At 43.1% G+C, this 14,273-nt stretch overlaps 1 protein-coding gene across 1 annotated transcript in view; it reads left to right on the top strand.

Annotated features, from left to right (window-relative positions):
• Window positions 1-14,273, top strand: part of Zswim5 (zinc finger SWIM-type containing 5) — a 122,886-nt gene that overhangs the window by 100,003 nt on the left and 8,610 nt on the right. Inside the window, exons 6-11 of the mRNA XM_052717555.1 lie at window positions 6,021-6,197; window positions 8,566-8,712; window positions 9,185-9,322; window positions 11,541-11,801; window positions 12,188-12,323; window positions 13,301-13,458. Of these exons, the coding sequence (XP_052573515.1) occupies window positions 6,021-6,197; window positions 8,566-8,712; window positions 9,185-9,322; window positions 11,541-11,801; window positions 12,188-12,323; window positions 13,301-13,458 (1,017 nt within the window). The remainder of the gene's footprint in view (window positions 1-6,020; window positions 6,198-8,565; window positions 8,713-9,184; window positions 9,323-11,540; window positions 11,802-12,187; window positions 12,324-13,300; window positions 13,459-14,273) is intronic.

Genomic DNA, 14,273 nt, shown 5'->3' with positions numbered 1-14,273 from the left:
TTGTTGTTGCTGAATTGTTGCTATGTTTTGTTTGAGAAGTTCTCATTATAGGAGGCCTGGATAGACAACTCAGCACTGGCTCCTCTTCCCAGAGGTCCTAAGTTCAATTCCCAGCAACCACCTGGTGGCTCACAACTATCTATAATGGGATTTGATGCCCTCTGCAGATAGAGCACTCATATACATAAAATACAGAAATAAACTGGGCGGTGGTTTCGCACGCCTTTAATCCCAGCACTCGGGAGGCAGAGCCAGGCGGATCTCTGTGAGTTCGAGGCCAGCCTGGGCTACCAAGTGAGTTCCAGGAAAGGCGCAAAGCTACACAGAGAAACCCTGTCTCGAAAAACCAAAAAAAAAAAAAAAAAAAAAAAAAAAAAGAATTAAGAAAAGTAATTCAGAGCTGAGTATAGGGTACATGCTTATAATCTCAGCACTCAGGAGGTAGGAGCAGAGGATCATGAATTCGAGGCCAGGTTAGGCTACATAAGCTAAACCCTACCTCAAAATTATTTTTTTAAAGAGTTTTTTCTTTGTTTTTTTGAGACAAGGTTTCTCTATATAACAGTTCTGGCTGTCCTGGATCTCACCCTGTAGACCAGGCTGGCCTTGAAGTCACAGAGATCCGCCTGCTTCTACCTCCTGAGTGCTGGGACTAAAGGCATGCCACCACTGCCTGGCCAAAAAAAAAAAAAGTATTTTGTTGTTGTTGTTTGGCTTTTCGAGACAGGGTTTCTCTGTGTAGCTTTGGAGCCTGTCCTGGATCTCACTCTGTAAACCAGGCTGGCCTCGAACAAGTATTTTTTAAATTAAAAGAAAATTATTTGAAAGACTCATGTATTTACCATATATGCCAAAAATCATATATATTCACTTCTGCTCTCTGATTCTCCTTTGAGTACACCCTAGTCATGTTGTTTTTGGTATTTTACTCTTTTGGGGGACTGCCACCCAGCTCCCAAATAAATCACACACAGAGGCTTATTCTTAATTATAATGCCCAGCTTTAGCTTGGCTTGGTTTCTAGCCAGCTTTTTTTTTTAACTTAAATTGTCCCATCTACCTTTTGCCTCTGGACTTTTCCCGTTCGCGTACTTCTGTAAATCTCACTCTTACTCCATTGCTGGTTGTGTAGCTGGGTAGCTGGCCCCTGGAGCCCTCCTCCTTCTCTGGCTGCTAGATCCTTTTTCTTCTCCCTCTTTCCAGATTTCTCCCTCTGTATATACTCTCTGCCTGCCAACCCTACCTATCCTTTCTCCTGCCTTGCTATTGGCCAGTTCTTTGTTATTCCATCAGGTGTTTTACACAGGCACAGTAACACAGCTTCACAGAGTTAAACAAATGCAACATAATCAAAAGTAACAGACCTTAAAATAATTCCCCAACATAGTCAGGTCTTCAGCCCGACCTGTACTGAGACAGCTCTGTACTGGTCCCTAGTATCATCTACAGCCAGATTGGATGGTTGATTCTCAGTTGTAATCTTAATTGATGTTTGACCTTTTAGCAGTGTTCAACATTGATCATTTTCCGCTTGAAACATCCTTGTCTTCTGATTGCCAGTTACTCTCTGTGAGTTCTCATTACCACTTCCATTGCCCTCTTACTGTCTCTTCCCCGACTTTCCAACTTCAACATGCTTTAAGTGCCTACACTGTCGTTAGACCATCCTCCTCCTCTTCTGCCTTGGTGAGTGCACTATTTTAGTAAATATCTGTTCATTCCCAAGTGTGTGTCTCCTGCTCAGACTTTTCCTCTTAGCCCTAGTCTTGCATATTTATTTACTTTCGAGACTCCTGCTTGTATCTTACTCTCTTCTGCTTCCTTTCCTTTTTTCTTGTTGTTGTTGTTTTTGTTTTGTTTTGTTTTTGGTTTTTTAGATAGGCAGGTGCAGGCTGTCCTCAAGCTTGCTAATCCTGTCTCTGCCTCCCAAGTACTAGAATTACAGGTGTGTGCCGCCATTGCTCAGTTTGGACTCATTCTTGATTCTTCTTTCTCTCTCACCCGCATCTTACTTTTAGGTGTGGTGGTTTGAATAGATATGGCCCCCATCGATTCGTGTGATTGAATATTTGGCCCATAGAGAGTGGCACATTAGGAGGTGTGGCCTTGTTGGAGTGGGTGTGGCCTTGTTGGAGTGGGTGTGGCCTTGTTGGAGGAAGTGTGTCACTGTGGCTTTTAGGTCTCTTATGCTCAAACTATACCCAGGACATCTTCTCTCTCTGATGCCTGTGGATCAAGATGTAGAGCTCTTAGCTCTTTCTCCAACACCATGTCTGCCAGCACGCCACTATGTTCCTGTCGTGAGGCTAATGGACTAAACCTGTGAAACTGTAAGCCAAGTCCAGTTAAGTGTTTTCCTTTATAAGACTTGCCATGGAGCTGGGCAGTGGTGGCACACACCTTTAATCCTAGCACTCAGGAGGCAGAGGCGGGTGGATCTCTGTGAATTTGAGGCCAGCCTGGTCTACAGAGCGAGTTCCAGGACAGGCACCAAAATCACACAGAGAAACCCTGTCTCGGGGGTGGGGGTTGGGGGGTGGAAGACTTGCCAAGGTCATGGTGTCTCTTCACAGCAATAAAACCCTAACTAAGACAATGGGCAAGTCTTATTTGCCTTTATCTCAGAACATAACCAGTATCCAAGTACTTATCATCTCTACTGTGTATTACTGGACCTCCTACCATTACCTCTGATAAACTGTTACAAGTGGCTGCCTGACAGCTTGTTCATTCCATCCAACTAGTCTGGCCTCTTCGCTGTTTTCCAACGTTCCCCAAACACATTCCTACCTCAGGACTGAGTGCTTGCCAGTCTTCCCACCTGGAATGCTCTCTTAATTGTCACTCTGGCTTGCCTCTTAGTTCCTACAGATCCCCGCATTCAAATGCTCTCTCCTCCCCCCACCCCTCCCTCTCTGAGACAGAGTCTTACTGCATTCCTGGCTCAAGTGATCTCCTTCAGTGGCTGGGACTGTAGGCATATACCACCTCACAAAGCTGTTCAAAAATTATCTTTTGCGGGGCTTGTTTTAGTTTTGGGTTTTTATTTTCTTTTGTTTTCTGGGGGAGTTGTTTGTCTTTTTGAGACGAGGTCTTGCTGTATGCTTAGCTGGCCTGGAATTCACTATTGTAGTCCAGGCTGGTATGTGCTACCACACCAGCTTTTGTTTTGATTTTTAGGTGGGTTTGTATATCCCAGACTGACTTAGCATCTTTGTGCAGCCAAGAGTGGCCTTGAGTTTCTGACCCTCCTCTTCCACCTCCCAGTTGCTGAGGTTACAGGCATATACCACAATGCTAGTGTTTCATGTGGTGCTAGGCAAGCATTCCACCAACTGAGCTACGTCCCCAGCCTCTCAAATGTTGTTTTATTAGAGACCACTCTATATAAAACAGTAACCTTAACCTAATATCATCTTGCCTTTCTCCCTAACTCTGCTTTAGTTTTTTTCACAGTATTTATAAATGTATATGTCTGATATACTGTATATTTAACTCTCTCCCCATTTCAATGTAAAGGTTAATAGAAACAGATTTTACCAATCCTGCCTATAACAGTATCTGCTGTGTGTGAAGTATTAGATGATGTAATGAATTGCAAAGCAATGAGAGCTGTCCCCACTGTGTGCTGAGCAGACCAGAGCAAATACTCAGTCAGGGTGAAAGACTCTAGCCAATAGGAGACAGTGTACTCTTTCCTAATGCTTTCTCTTTTGTCCAGCACCTCAATTAGATGAGTCATGTGTGCTCTGAAACATTAGATTAAAGCAAACCTGTTAATTCAATAAATTTTATTATTAATAAATAATTTATTATTACAAATTAACTGCATTTGTATGTGTATGTGTGCATTTGTGCATGTGAGTGTAGTATCTGTGGAAGCAAGAGAGTATTAGGGCCCTGGAATTGGAGTTACAGACAGTTGTGAGCTGCCCAAGCTCTAAGTCCCCTAGACTGGATGTCTTAGCTGGTCTCCAGTCTTGGAGTCTGAAGAAGTAGGTTCTAATACCAATGAAGTTGTGCCTCGGCAGCAGGATAGATGAAGTTGCCATGGAGAGAAAGGACAAGTAGGCAGAATAGCAAGCTTTCTTCTCCTATGTCCTTTATGTGGGCTGCCACCAGAAAGTTTGGCCCAGAGTTAGAGTGGGTCTTCCCAACTCAGTAATCCAATCAAAAAACAATCCCTCACAGGTGTGTCCAACTGCTTGGGTTTTAGTTGATTTCAGAACTAGTCAAGTTGACAACCAAGGTGAGCCGTCACATCATTACACAAGCATCCAATTTAGGTTTCTCTGAAAGTGTCATGTAGTTCAATTCTTGACCCCAGATATTTTCAGCTGTCATTAATCAGGCAAAGTAGCAATTGAATTATAGCTTATGGGTTTTTTCTTAAAGCATATTGGATAATTTTATTATTTCATGTTTATTTGTGTTTTGATCTTTCATATTGTTCACTCATGTTCCATTTTTTTTTTTTAATTTAGTTTATGGGGCTGGAGAGATGGCTCAGCAAATAAGAGCACTTGCTGCTCTGACAGAGGACCTGGGTTCAGTTCCCAGCCCCCACACTAGGCGGCTCACAACTGCTTACGTCTCCAGTTTCAGGGAGTCTGATGTCCTTTGCTGATCTAAATGGGTGGTGCGCATACACTCAAGCACACACACACACACACACACACACACACACACTAAACAACAAAGAAACAAACGTCTTTATAAAATTGAGTTTGTAAAGTCAGGCATGCCTATAATCCCTGCACTTGGGAGGTAGAAGCAAGGGGCGATAGAGGCAGGAGGATCAAATTCATGGTCAACCTTGGCTACATAGCAAGTTTAAACCCTATCTCGGCCTTCCCACACATCCCCCAAAATAGTTGAGCTTGTGGAAGAGTTTACAGTCTATTTGAGAAGATACAACTAATCTTTGTGGGAGAATAGCAAAGACTGAAATGGCTGAGCAAAAATTCTAGGCAGTGAACATTTGAATTCCAGAATAAAGAGGCAGGCTGCCCCTCCCCCCCACACACACACACATACACACACACACACACACACACACACACACACACACACACACACACACGGGACTTTAACTCTTTGGGCCTCCGTTACTCATTTGCAGAGTGTGGGAACGACTGCACTATGAGCGTGGACAAGATGAAACAAGCAAAGTACAGAAGTTGTGTTGAGAACAGGTTAGCTTTGGGGCAGACTCAGTATTCTTAGAAGATAATATAAACTAGGAGAGATACAGACAGACAAACATATACAGCCACAGAGACTGTTAGATTTGAGCTTTCTTTGTAGTGTTGATTTCCCCGTATCCCTCTTCTGGAAGGGAGGTGGCATGGTCAGCTTTCAATCAGAAGGTTTTGTCAGCATCAGCTTTCCTTGTGGAGAACCAACCACACGCTGACAGCACAGTGACAAAGGTCCCCAAATGCAGACTGCTTTACATCTTTCTCAGTCTTTATCATTTTTATGTGTAAATTTTTATTTGTGTTTGATTTTTAGGGGACCTGAGGCAGGGGGTGTTGTTTGTTTGTTAAAAACAGAGTATTATATCACCCAAGCTAGCCTCGAACTTGTGAGCTTCCTGTGTTGAGCTCCTGAGTAGTTTTTTCAGCTTCTGATATGAATAGCACAGAAGCCCTTGGTATGATGAGGGCCATGCTACAAATGAAACAAGTTTGATTAGTTAGGGTATTCTCCAGGTGCCTCTTTCTTTCTGACTGCTGTGCAAAACAGGTTCTATCCTAACGGTAGAGTCGCAGAGCACATATGTCCCTTCAAGCTTCGTGTGGCTCTAGATCCCAGTAGAGGACTGTTCAAAGAGGAGGAAATCCATAGACCTCTGTATAAGGTTTTTTTGATAGAAGATGTAGATGTAAGGCTTATTTAAGGAGACAGCATGAGTACCCAGACAGAATGTCCAGACTGCTCTTCTGGCCAACCTCCCACCTAAAGAAGACCGGGTGTTAGAGCTTCAGATTATTCAGCCTTTCTTTTTCCTCCCCCAGACTCTTTATCCAGACCAAGACGAACAGTCTTCACTAGAGCTATTGAAGGCCGTGAGTTACACTGGCAGGACAGTCACCTACAGCGAATAATCAGCAGTGACATCTATGCAGCTCCTGCCTGCCAGCGGGAAAATGAGCGACTACTCTTCAATTCCAACGGCCAGCCACTGTGGCTTGGTAAGTCTAGCCCTCTTGTGCTCCAAGAGTTTCAGGGCCCAATCCTACCTGTACCAGGCCCACATGAGCCAGCATTATAGGTCCCAGCAACACTAGCTACAACTTAGAGTCTGTATAGCTCTTTTGGAGTGTTTGCTACCAACCTGGGTCATTTATTTGAAGCCAGCTTCATTTGTATGTGTGCTTAACTGAGGTATAGCAATCTCAGGTGGAAATTTGTATCCTTTCCCTAAGCTTTAGGAAGAAGATAAAGCAGTTGATACATATTGAAGAGTAATAACGAAGCCCCTAGACATCAGTTCACACACTTTCAGTCATCTGTTACTAAGCAACTTTATATTCTGCTCTGAACTCATATGTTTTGATTGAAAAGCACTACAGGAACTGAGGCGGTAGCTTGGTCAGTAAGCACCCGAGTTTGATCCCCAGGGCCCATGTAAAATAATCCAGGCATGATAGTGTGTTCTTACAATCCCAGGACTGGGGAGGCGGAGACAGCAGATCCTTGGAGCTTGCTAGCCAGCCTAGCCTAGTGTAAGTGGCTAGTTACAGGCCAGTGAGAGACCCTGTCTTTAAAAAAAAAAAAAAGAGCCAGCAAAACGGCTTTATGGGTAAAAATGTTTGCTGCACAAGCTGGATGACCTGAGTTTGACTGCTGGAACCTATAGTAGAAGGAGAGAACCCACTCCTAAAATTTGTCCTTTGATCTCCACATGCAGTCTGTGGCATACACATGCCTGCACTCACACTCATAGACACACAGTAATAATAAATAACATGTAAAAATTTTTAAGAGGTAGATAATATCTCAGGAGTAATGCCCAAGGTTGTCCTCTGGACTCCACACATATGAGCACACATGTGCATACACATGAGCACACACAAATAAAAATAACACTGTCTGAAACTAGCTACCCTGTGCTAGTAAGGAGGCTGCAGTCTGTGGTCATCACCAGGCTCTTGTCCTTTTCTCTGTCTCATCTTCCTAGCATCCTTCATAGCAAGATAGAAGTGCTTTGTCTAGTTTAAACTTCTGCAACAGTCTTCTGGCTTACAGTCAGTTTGTCCTTAACTTTATTAAAGAACACTCATTCTAAAATACAGCTTAGAAGCCTGGTGTGGTGATATATACCTTAACCTCAGAATCTGGGAGGCAGAGGCAGGTGGATCTCTGTGAGTTAAATACCAGTATGGTCTATGTAGCAAGTTCTAGACCAGCTACGGTCACACAGTGAGACTGTTTTCAAAAACTCAGGTAATTAACTAACTAAGTAAAGCAAGCAGGCTCAGGGGTTCATTATAGCACAGAAATAAATGAGGTACAGATGGGAATTGGGAACTACTTCAATGTCCAATTTGATTAACCAGTAGATGAACATAGTCAGTGTATGTATTTATCTTGAATGTTATACAAGCATATTTAATGTCATGGAAAAGTATTTACAATATACTATTAAGTTGCAAAACAATAATTATAACATCCCAAATTTGGTTTAAAAATTGAAAAATCTGGATAAATATACATGAAATTGTAAAGAGAAGTTATTTTTATTTTGTATTTTACTTATTTATATCTTTAAATCTTCTGCATTATTTTATATGTGTGTGTGTGTTTATGTTTATACATTCAGATGTGTGGATGTGCATGTAAATGACAGAAGTAGACAGCAGGTATCTTCCTTAACCTCTTTCTACCTTATATTTTGAGAGAGTCTGTCCCTAAACCTGCTCAGCTAGACTGTCTAGCCAACAAACCCAGTGATCTTCCTGCTTCCACTTCCCAGTCCCAGTTGTTTCTATAATTTTTAATTTTGCCTCTAGCAGAAATGGTAAAGTAAAATGAAAGGCTTGTTAAGATCATTCCCCTATTATAAGAAGTTAATAATGCTGGACATGATGGTGCATACGTTTAATCCCAGCACTTGGGAAGCAGAGGCGGGTAGATCTCTGAGTTTAAGGCCAGGATGGTCTACAGAGTGAGTTACAGTACAGCCAAGGCCACACAGAGAAACCTTGACTCAAGAAAGAAAAAGGAAAAGAAAAGAAAACAAAGAAGTTGATAGTTATTGGCATGGTGGCACACTCAGGAGGCAGAAGCCAGCAGATCTCTGTGTTCTACCTTTCTAGGCTATCTCTAGCCACGTATATAAATTTTATATTCTTGAAGATAAAGATACAGTCCCTGTTAAGCATTGTTAAGTTGAATCTGAGAAACTGGACTGAACACAGACTCCCTGTGTCTGTCAGACATGGACTTTTCCTGATTTGAACTCAAGCAAAATCTTTTCTTCCTGCCTGGTAGAGCATGTGCCTACAGCCTGTGCTTGAACTTTGAACTCAACCAAATCATTTTCTTCCTGCCTGGTAGAGCATGTGCCTACAGCCTGCGCTCGTGTTGATGCGCTGCGATCTCATGGGTATCCAAAAGAGGCTCTCAGACTCACGGTGGCCATCATTAATACTCTGAGGTTACAGCAGCAGCGGCAGCTAGAGATCTACAAACACCAGAAGAAAGGTATAGTGATTAGGAATCCTCTAACATCTTGGGGTCTGAGGTAATAAGGATCCTCAGGAGATAAGAAGACCCAGAACCTAATTTTCATTCAGGACCACAGGCTTGAGGAGTCTAAGTAATTCTACCTGCTGAGTGGGTATGCTATTCCTGTGAATCTCAGCTCTGTTGTTTGTAAAATAGGAACAATGATGTCTGCCTTTCACAGGGCAGGTGGAAGACCCGTTAAGACCCTGAGAAGATGCATTTGAAACTGTAAAGCTGTCTCCATATATGCACTGCCAGCACACAGTGTACATTAGAGCTGGCTGATGAGCTTGTGATCAGGCCAATCAAACAAAGACATGATAATAAGGGGAGCTTTTCTTTGACTTTCCCGTCAAGGCCTGAATGATACTGATTAGGAAACCAAATCAGAAGAAAAGTGCAATTCCCATCTCTATCTGTCTAAAACTTGGAACCTGCTTATTTCCAGAATTGTTGCAGAGAGGAACCACAACAATCACGAACCTGGAGGGCTGGGTGGGCCATCCCCTGGACCCCATTGGCTGCCTGTTTCTCACTTTGACCGAGGCCTGCCGCCTGAATGATGACAGCTACATGGAAATGTCAGGTACAGGAGTCAGCCTGAGACGGGCCAGGAGTGCCTACGGCAGCTTTCTCTCTGCTAAACTCTGTGGTCTGGCCATGCATGTCCTGATTTCCTGCTTTACCTTACTAGCTTCTTTGGGGAGTAAGAAGGGTTAGAGGAATTTCAGGAGTCAGAGGCTAAAAGTTCAGATCAGTCCTGAAATGGGATAGACCATCCAGCAAGAGTGTGTGTCTCAAGCTGTTCATGGCAGTACCCATCTATAGTCACAGCTACTCACGAGGCTAACACAGGAAGATCATTTGAGCCCAGAGTTTCAGAGGTAGCCTGGACCATCTCATTAAAAAAAAAAAAAAAAAAAAAAATCCCAGGTATAATGGATCAGACCACTGAAGCAAGAGGATTGCAACAGAAAAGGCCAGCCTGGACCACACAGTGTAAGACCCCACCTCAAAAAACAACCAAGTATCTATCTTTGAAATCATATAATACCGTTCGCAGGATCTTGTTCTAGTTTCCCCTTGGCGCCCCAATTCTTGTGATCTCTGTTGAGAGAATTAGATAGGACTGAGCGCAATGATGCATGCCTTTAATCCCAGCACTCAGGAAGCAAAGGCAGAAGGGTCTCTGAGTTTGAGGCTAAAGCTGTCTACACATAGCAAGTTCCAGGCCAGGCAAGGGTACCTAGTGAGACGTTGTCTCAAAAGCAAACAAATTAAAAAAAATTAGACAAGACACATAGAGCGTAGTGTGGAAGATCATTGGACTGTATCACAAGTAAAGAGGTACACTCTCAAAGGGAGGGTGGATAGTGGCTAACGGGGCCATTGTACAGCAGAACACCCTCAGAGAGTGACCAATGACTAAAGAGGCCTACAGTTTTAGGTAGGCTTTTTACCACTTCTAAAACTGCTGTAACAGACATCTTCTTGAGGGCACCTTCCTATCCCAGTGTTAAAGAAGGCAGTGATAACTCTTTAATCTTTGCCAGAAAGCCTACAGCTAAATAGTAATTTTTCTCCTGCAAAATAAAATGTCATTTCCCTACCCAGGGCCAGAGATAAGACTCAGATCACCCCCTCCTACCTCCGATTTCTTTATTTCTTTTTTAAAGAGGCATCAGATGCCTCTGAAGCTAGTGTACAAGCACTGGACAGGGTGCTAGGATCTGAAGCCACCTCCTCAGGAAGAGCAGTAAAAGCGCTTAACTGCTGGGCCATCTCTCCAGCCACAGATCCAGTTCTTTTGACTAGTGATCAAAATGCTGAAGCTTCACACCCTCATTTTATAGCTGCTGATTATGAAGGACTTGGTCCCCAGTGACCTTTAAGCTGCTAACATCTAACTAGCTACCTGGAAATACTCTCTGATTTTCTTTTAACACTCACCCTCATGGTAGCTTTGTACCAGTTTTCCAAATGTGGAGAAGAATAGCCTAACTCTATCACAATAGCTAGGCTAGATACGCAGTTGCTGCTTCTTTCCTTTGTGCTATCACTGTTTAATTTTTGCATTTACTTTAGTATTAGTCCACTGCATTACAGTGTCTACAAATATCTCTTACCACACTATCAGCTGCTTGCAAGGAGAAATTATGACTGATCTTCGTGTGACCCTAGCATTACCTGCTACTTACTTGTCTTCCAAAGCTACTTAATAGAAAAAGGGGGGAAAAGAAAATCAGGATCGTTTTTGTTTATTTGTTTTGTTTTTGAGATTATACTTATATCATTTCTCCCTTCTTGTTCTTCCCTCCAAACTCTCCCATATACTCCTTTTTATTCCCCCATGCTGGTTTTGAACTCATGCACTCAAGCCATCCTCTCACCACAGTATCCTGAGAAGCTAAAACTACAGGCATATGCCATCATACCCAACTAAGACGCTAGCTCTTAAACCAAGGCTTGCTTCCTGAAATCTGAGTGGAGCATATAAAATCATAATAAACAAGATTCAAGTGTTACCAAAGTAAAACAGACACAAAAATAATTACGAGATTATATAATGCACTGGCAAAAGATAAGACTTTATGGTTCTCTGACTGGCCTAGCCAATTTGTGTGCTGTGTAGGAATCTTTGTGATTCTTACAATCTTTTTCCAGTGTATTTTTCTTACTGCCTTGAGGTTCTGAATTAGCTTTGTGATAAATATTAAGCAACTGATATCCCAAAAGGGGACAGGTAGAGGCACAGAAGAACCATTAGACCTGTCCTAAGGACCTGGTATGCCTGTTGTCCTCAGATATGAATGAAAGCAGACTACCTGTGTACCAGCACGTACCTGTGGCTTCAGGCTGCCCAAACAGCAATGAGTCGTACCTGTCATTGGCCCTGGAAGTTGCTCTGATGGGCATGGGTCAACAGAGGGTAATGCCTGAAGGCCTCTATGCCCAGGACAAGGTGTGCCGTAATGAGGAGCAACTCCTAAGCCAACTCCAGGAACTGCAGCTGGATGATGAGCTAGTACAGACATTACGGAAACAGTGCATCTTGCTGCTGGAAGGTAAGAAGAAAGGGGCTACAGTAACAAAATCTTTGGCAGTGACCCTGGGCCCCCTTCTCTCACATAGCACAGTCATACAAATATTATGACATTAAAGAGTAATGAAGGTTCCTTTGTTTAGCAAACAAACTGATAGGTCCCTGAGCTCCTGAGTCTAAGCTGTACTAAGCATACAAAAATAAATAAATAAACTGGCTGCTATTGGCACACACCTTTAATCCCAGCACTCAGGAGGCAGAAGCAGGTGTATCTCTGAGTTTGAGGCCAGCCTGGTTTACAGAGCGAGTTCCAGGATAGCCAGGGCTACACAGAGAAACTCTGTCTTGAAAAACCAAAAATAAATAAACAAATAAATAATAGTTGGCTGGCTCATCTTCTTCCTTCAGGAGGCCCCTTCAGCGGTCTAGGAGAAGTTATCCACCGGGAGAGTGTTCCTATGCATACCTTTGCCAAGTATTTGTTCTCAGCTCTGCTGCCTCACGATCCAGACCTGTCCTATAAGTTAGCCTTACGAGCCATGAGGTGGGTAGCCCATGTCCAGTCTGTTTGTCTCCACCAAGGCAGACATCTTCAGTGCGCTCTCTCTTCGCTTATCCTACTCCTACTCCCCTTTCCTCTGTGTCTATTCCCCGACACCAAGCCTCCCTTACAGCAGCATAGCTATTTCCATAGGATTTAGGATCTGGGATTCTTTATTAATGGAATAGTTGCCCCCCCTCACCATGCTCATGATAGGTTGTCAGAACAGGCCCCTGAGGTATAATAGGTATGGTGCTTCCCCGTTTGGGAGCCACTTGGGCAACCTGAGAAGGGATTTATATCCTTCCATGACTATTCAGTCATGAGTCCAGGTACAGGTCTCCAGAGGAGTGTGAGAGAAGCAGAGATAAATATGTATATCCCAAGACCAGAAACAATGCTCTATGAGAATCTTGTTTTCAAGTTAGAATAGGGTCCTCGGTTTACGAGTATAGATCTCTGAAATGTAGCAGACCACACAGAGGAAGAACTTTAGTTAGGCCATAAGACTGAAAGAACTCCTTAGCTAAAAAGAAATTCTCTGGTATGTGTTTCTTTTTTTTTAATAGGTTTTTTATTTTAATTTTTATGTGCATTGAATCCCCTAGAATTAGAGTTACTTAGAGTTGTGAGCTGCCATATGGGTGCTGGGAATTGAACCTGGGTCCTTTGGAAGAGCAGCCAGTGTTCTTAACCACTACGCCATCTCTCCAGCCCCCTGGTATGTGTTACTTATGTTCTTCAAGATAATCCTATGCACTTTAAGTGCCAGTCAAATCTCTTACAGTGGGATCTATTCAGCTTGAGGTTTCCAAGTGCCCAGGCACCCATCTGATATATACTGTAGGTTTAAAACCCTTCAAAGCTCTCAGCCTGTCTTTCCCTGACTAATTCCTCCCCAGCAAAAAGCAAGCTTCCCTAAAGGGGCTCACAATGGCCAGAACCTAAATGAAGCTGATGGCGCTTCCTGGGTCTTCTAGGTTACCTGTTCTAGAAAACTCATCTTCTGCAGGCGACACTTCCCACTCTCATCACATGGTGTCTGTGGTGCCCAGCCGTTACCCTCGCTGGTTCACACTTGGACATTTGGAATCACAGCAGTGTGAACTGGCCTCTACCATGCTGACTGCTGCCAAAGGTAAGTACAGGGAGACATTAGACTCCAGCATCCCCATTGTGCCTACCCACTCAGTCTTCTGGAAAAGAGAAGCCATGTGTTCTGTGTCAACAAGAGCAATGAAGATCCTCGTGCTGACTACTTATTAGAAAGAACACCTGAGGGCTGGAAAGATGGCTCAGAGGTTAAGAGCGCTGACTGCTCTTCCAGAGGTCCTGAGTTCAATTCTCAGCAATCACACAGAGGCTCACAACCATCTGTAATGAGATCCAGTGCCCTCTTCTGGCCTGCATGGATACATGCAGGCAGAACACTCTATGTGTATATAAATAAATAAATCTTTAAAAAAAAAAAAAAAAAGAAAGAGCACCTCGGTTCAGACTAGAATTTTGCCCTCTCGAAACCCTGAATATATAGAATCAAATTATTTTTAAATTTTTAAAAAATTTTTTCATATTATGTGTCTGTGTACATGAGTGCCAGTGTCCAATGAGGTCAGAAGTTTCTGATCCCAGAGCTGGAGTTATAGGTGGTTGTAAGCCCCCTGACATAGGTATTTGGGAACCGAACCCGGGTCCCCTGCAAGAACAATATGCTATGCTCTCTTAACCAAAACCCATTTCTCCAGCACCATAATCAAATGATTTTTGTTTATTATTATTTTATTTGTTTCTTTTTTTCAAGACAGGGTTTCTCTGTGTAGCCCTGGCTGTCCTGGAACTCACTCTGTAGACCAGGCTGGTCTCAAACTCACAGATATCTACCTGTCTCTACTCCCCAAGTGCTAAGATTAAAGGTATGCACCACCATGCCTGGCTTCAGAATCAACTGATTTT

This window comes from Peromyscus californicus, unplaced genomic scaffold (genome assembly GCF_007827085.1).
Source record: "Peromyscus californicus insignis strain IS unplaced genomic scaffold, ASM782708v3 Scaffold_5__1_contigs__length_169319896, whole genome shotgun sequence".
Lineage (NCBI taxonomy): Eukaryota > Metazoa > Chordata > Mammalia > Rodentia > Cricetidae > Peromyscus > Peromyscus californicus.
This window is presented reverse-complemented; position numbering and strand designations above follow the sequence as displayed.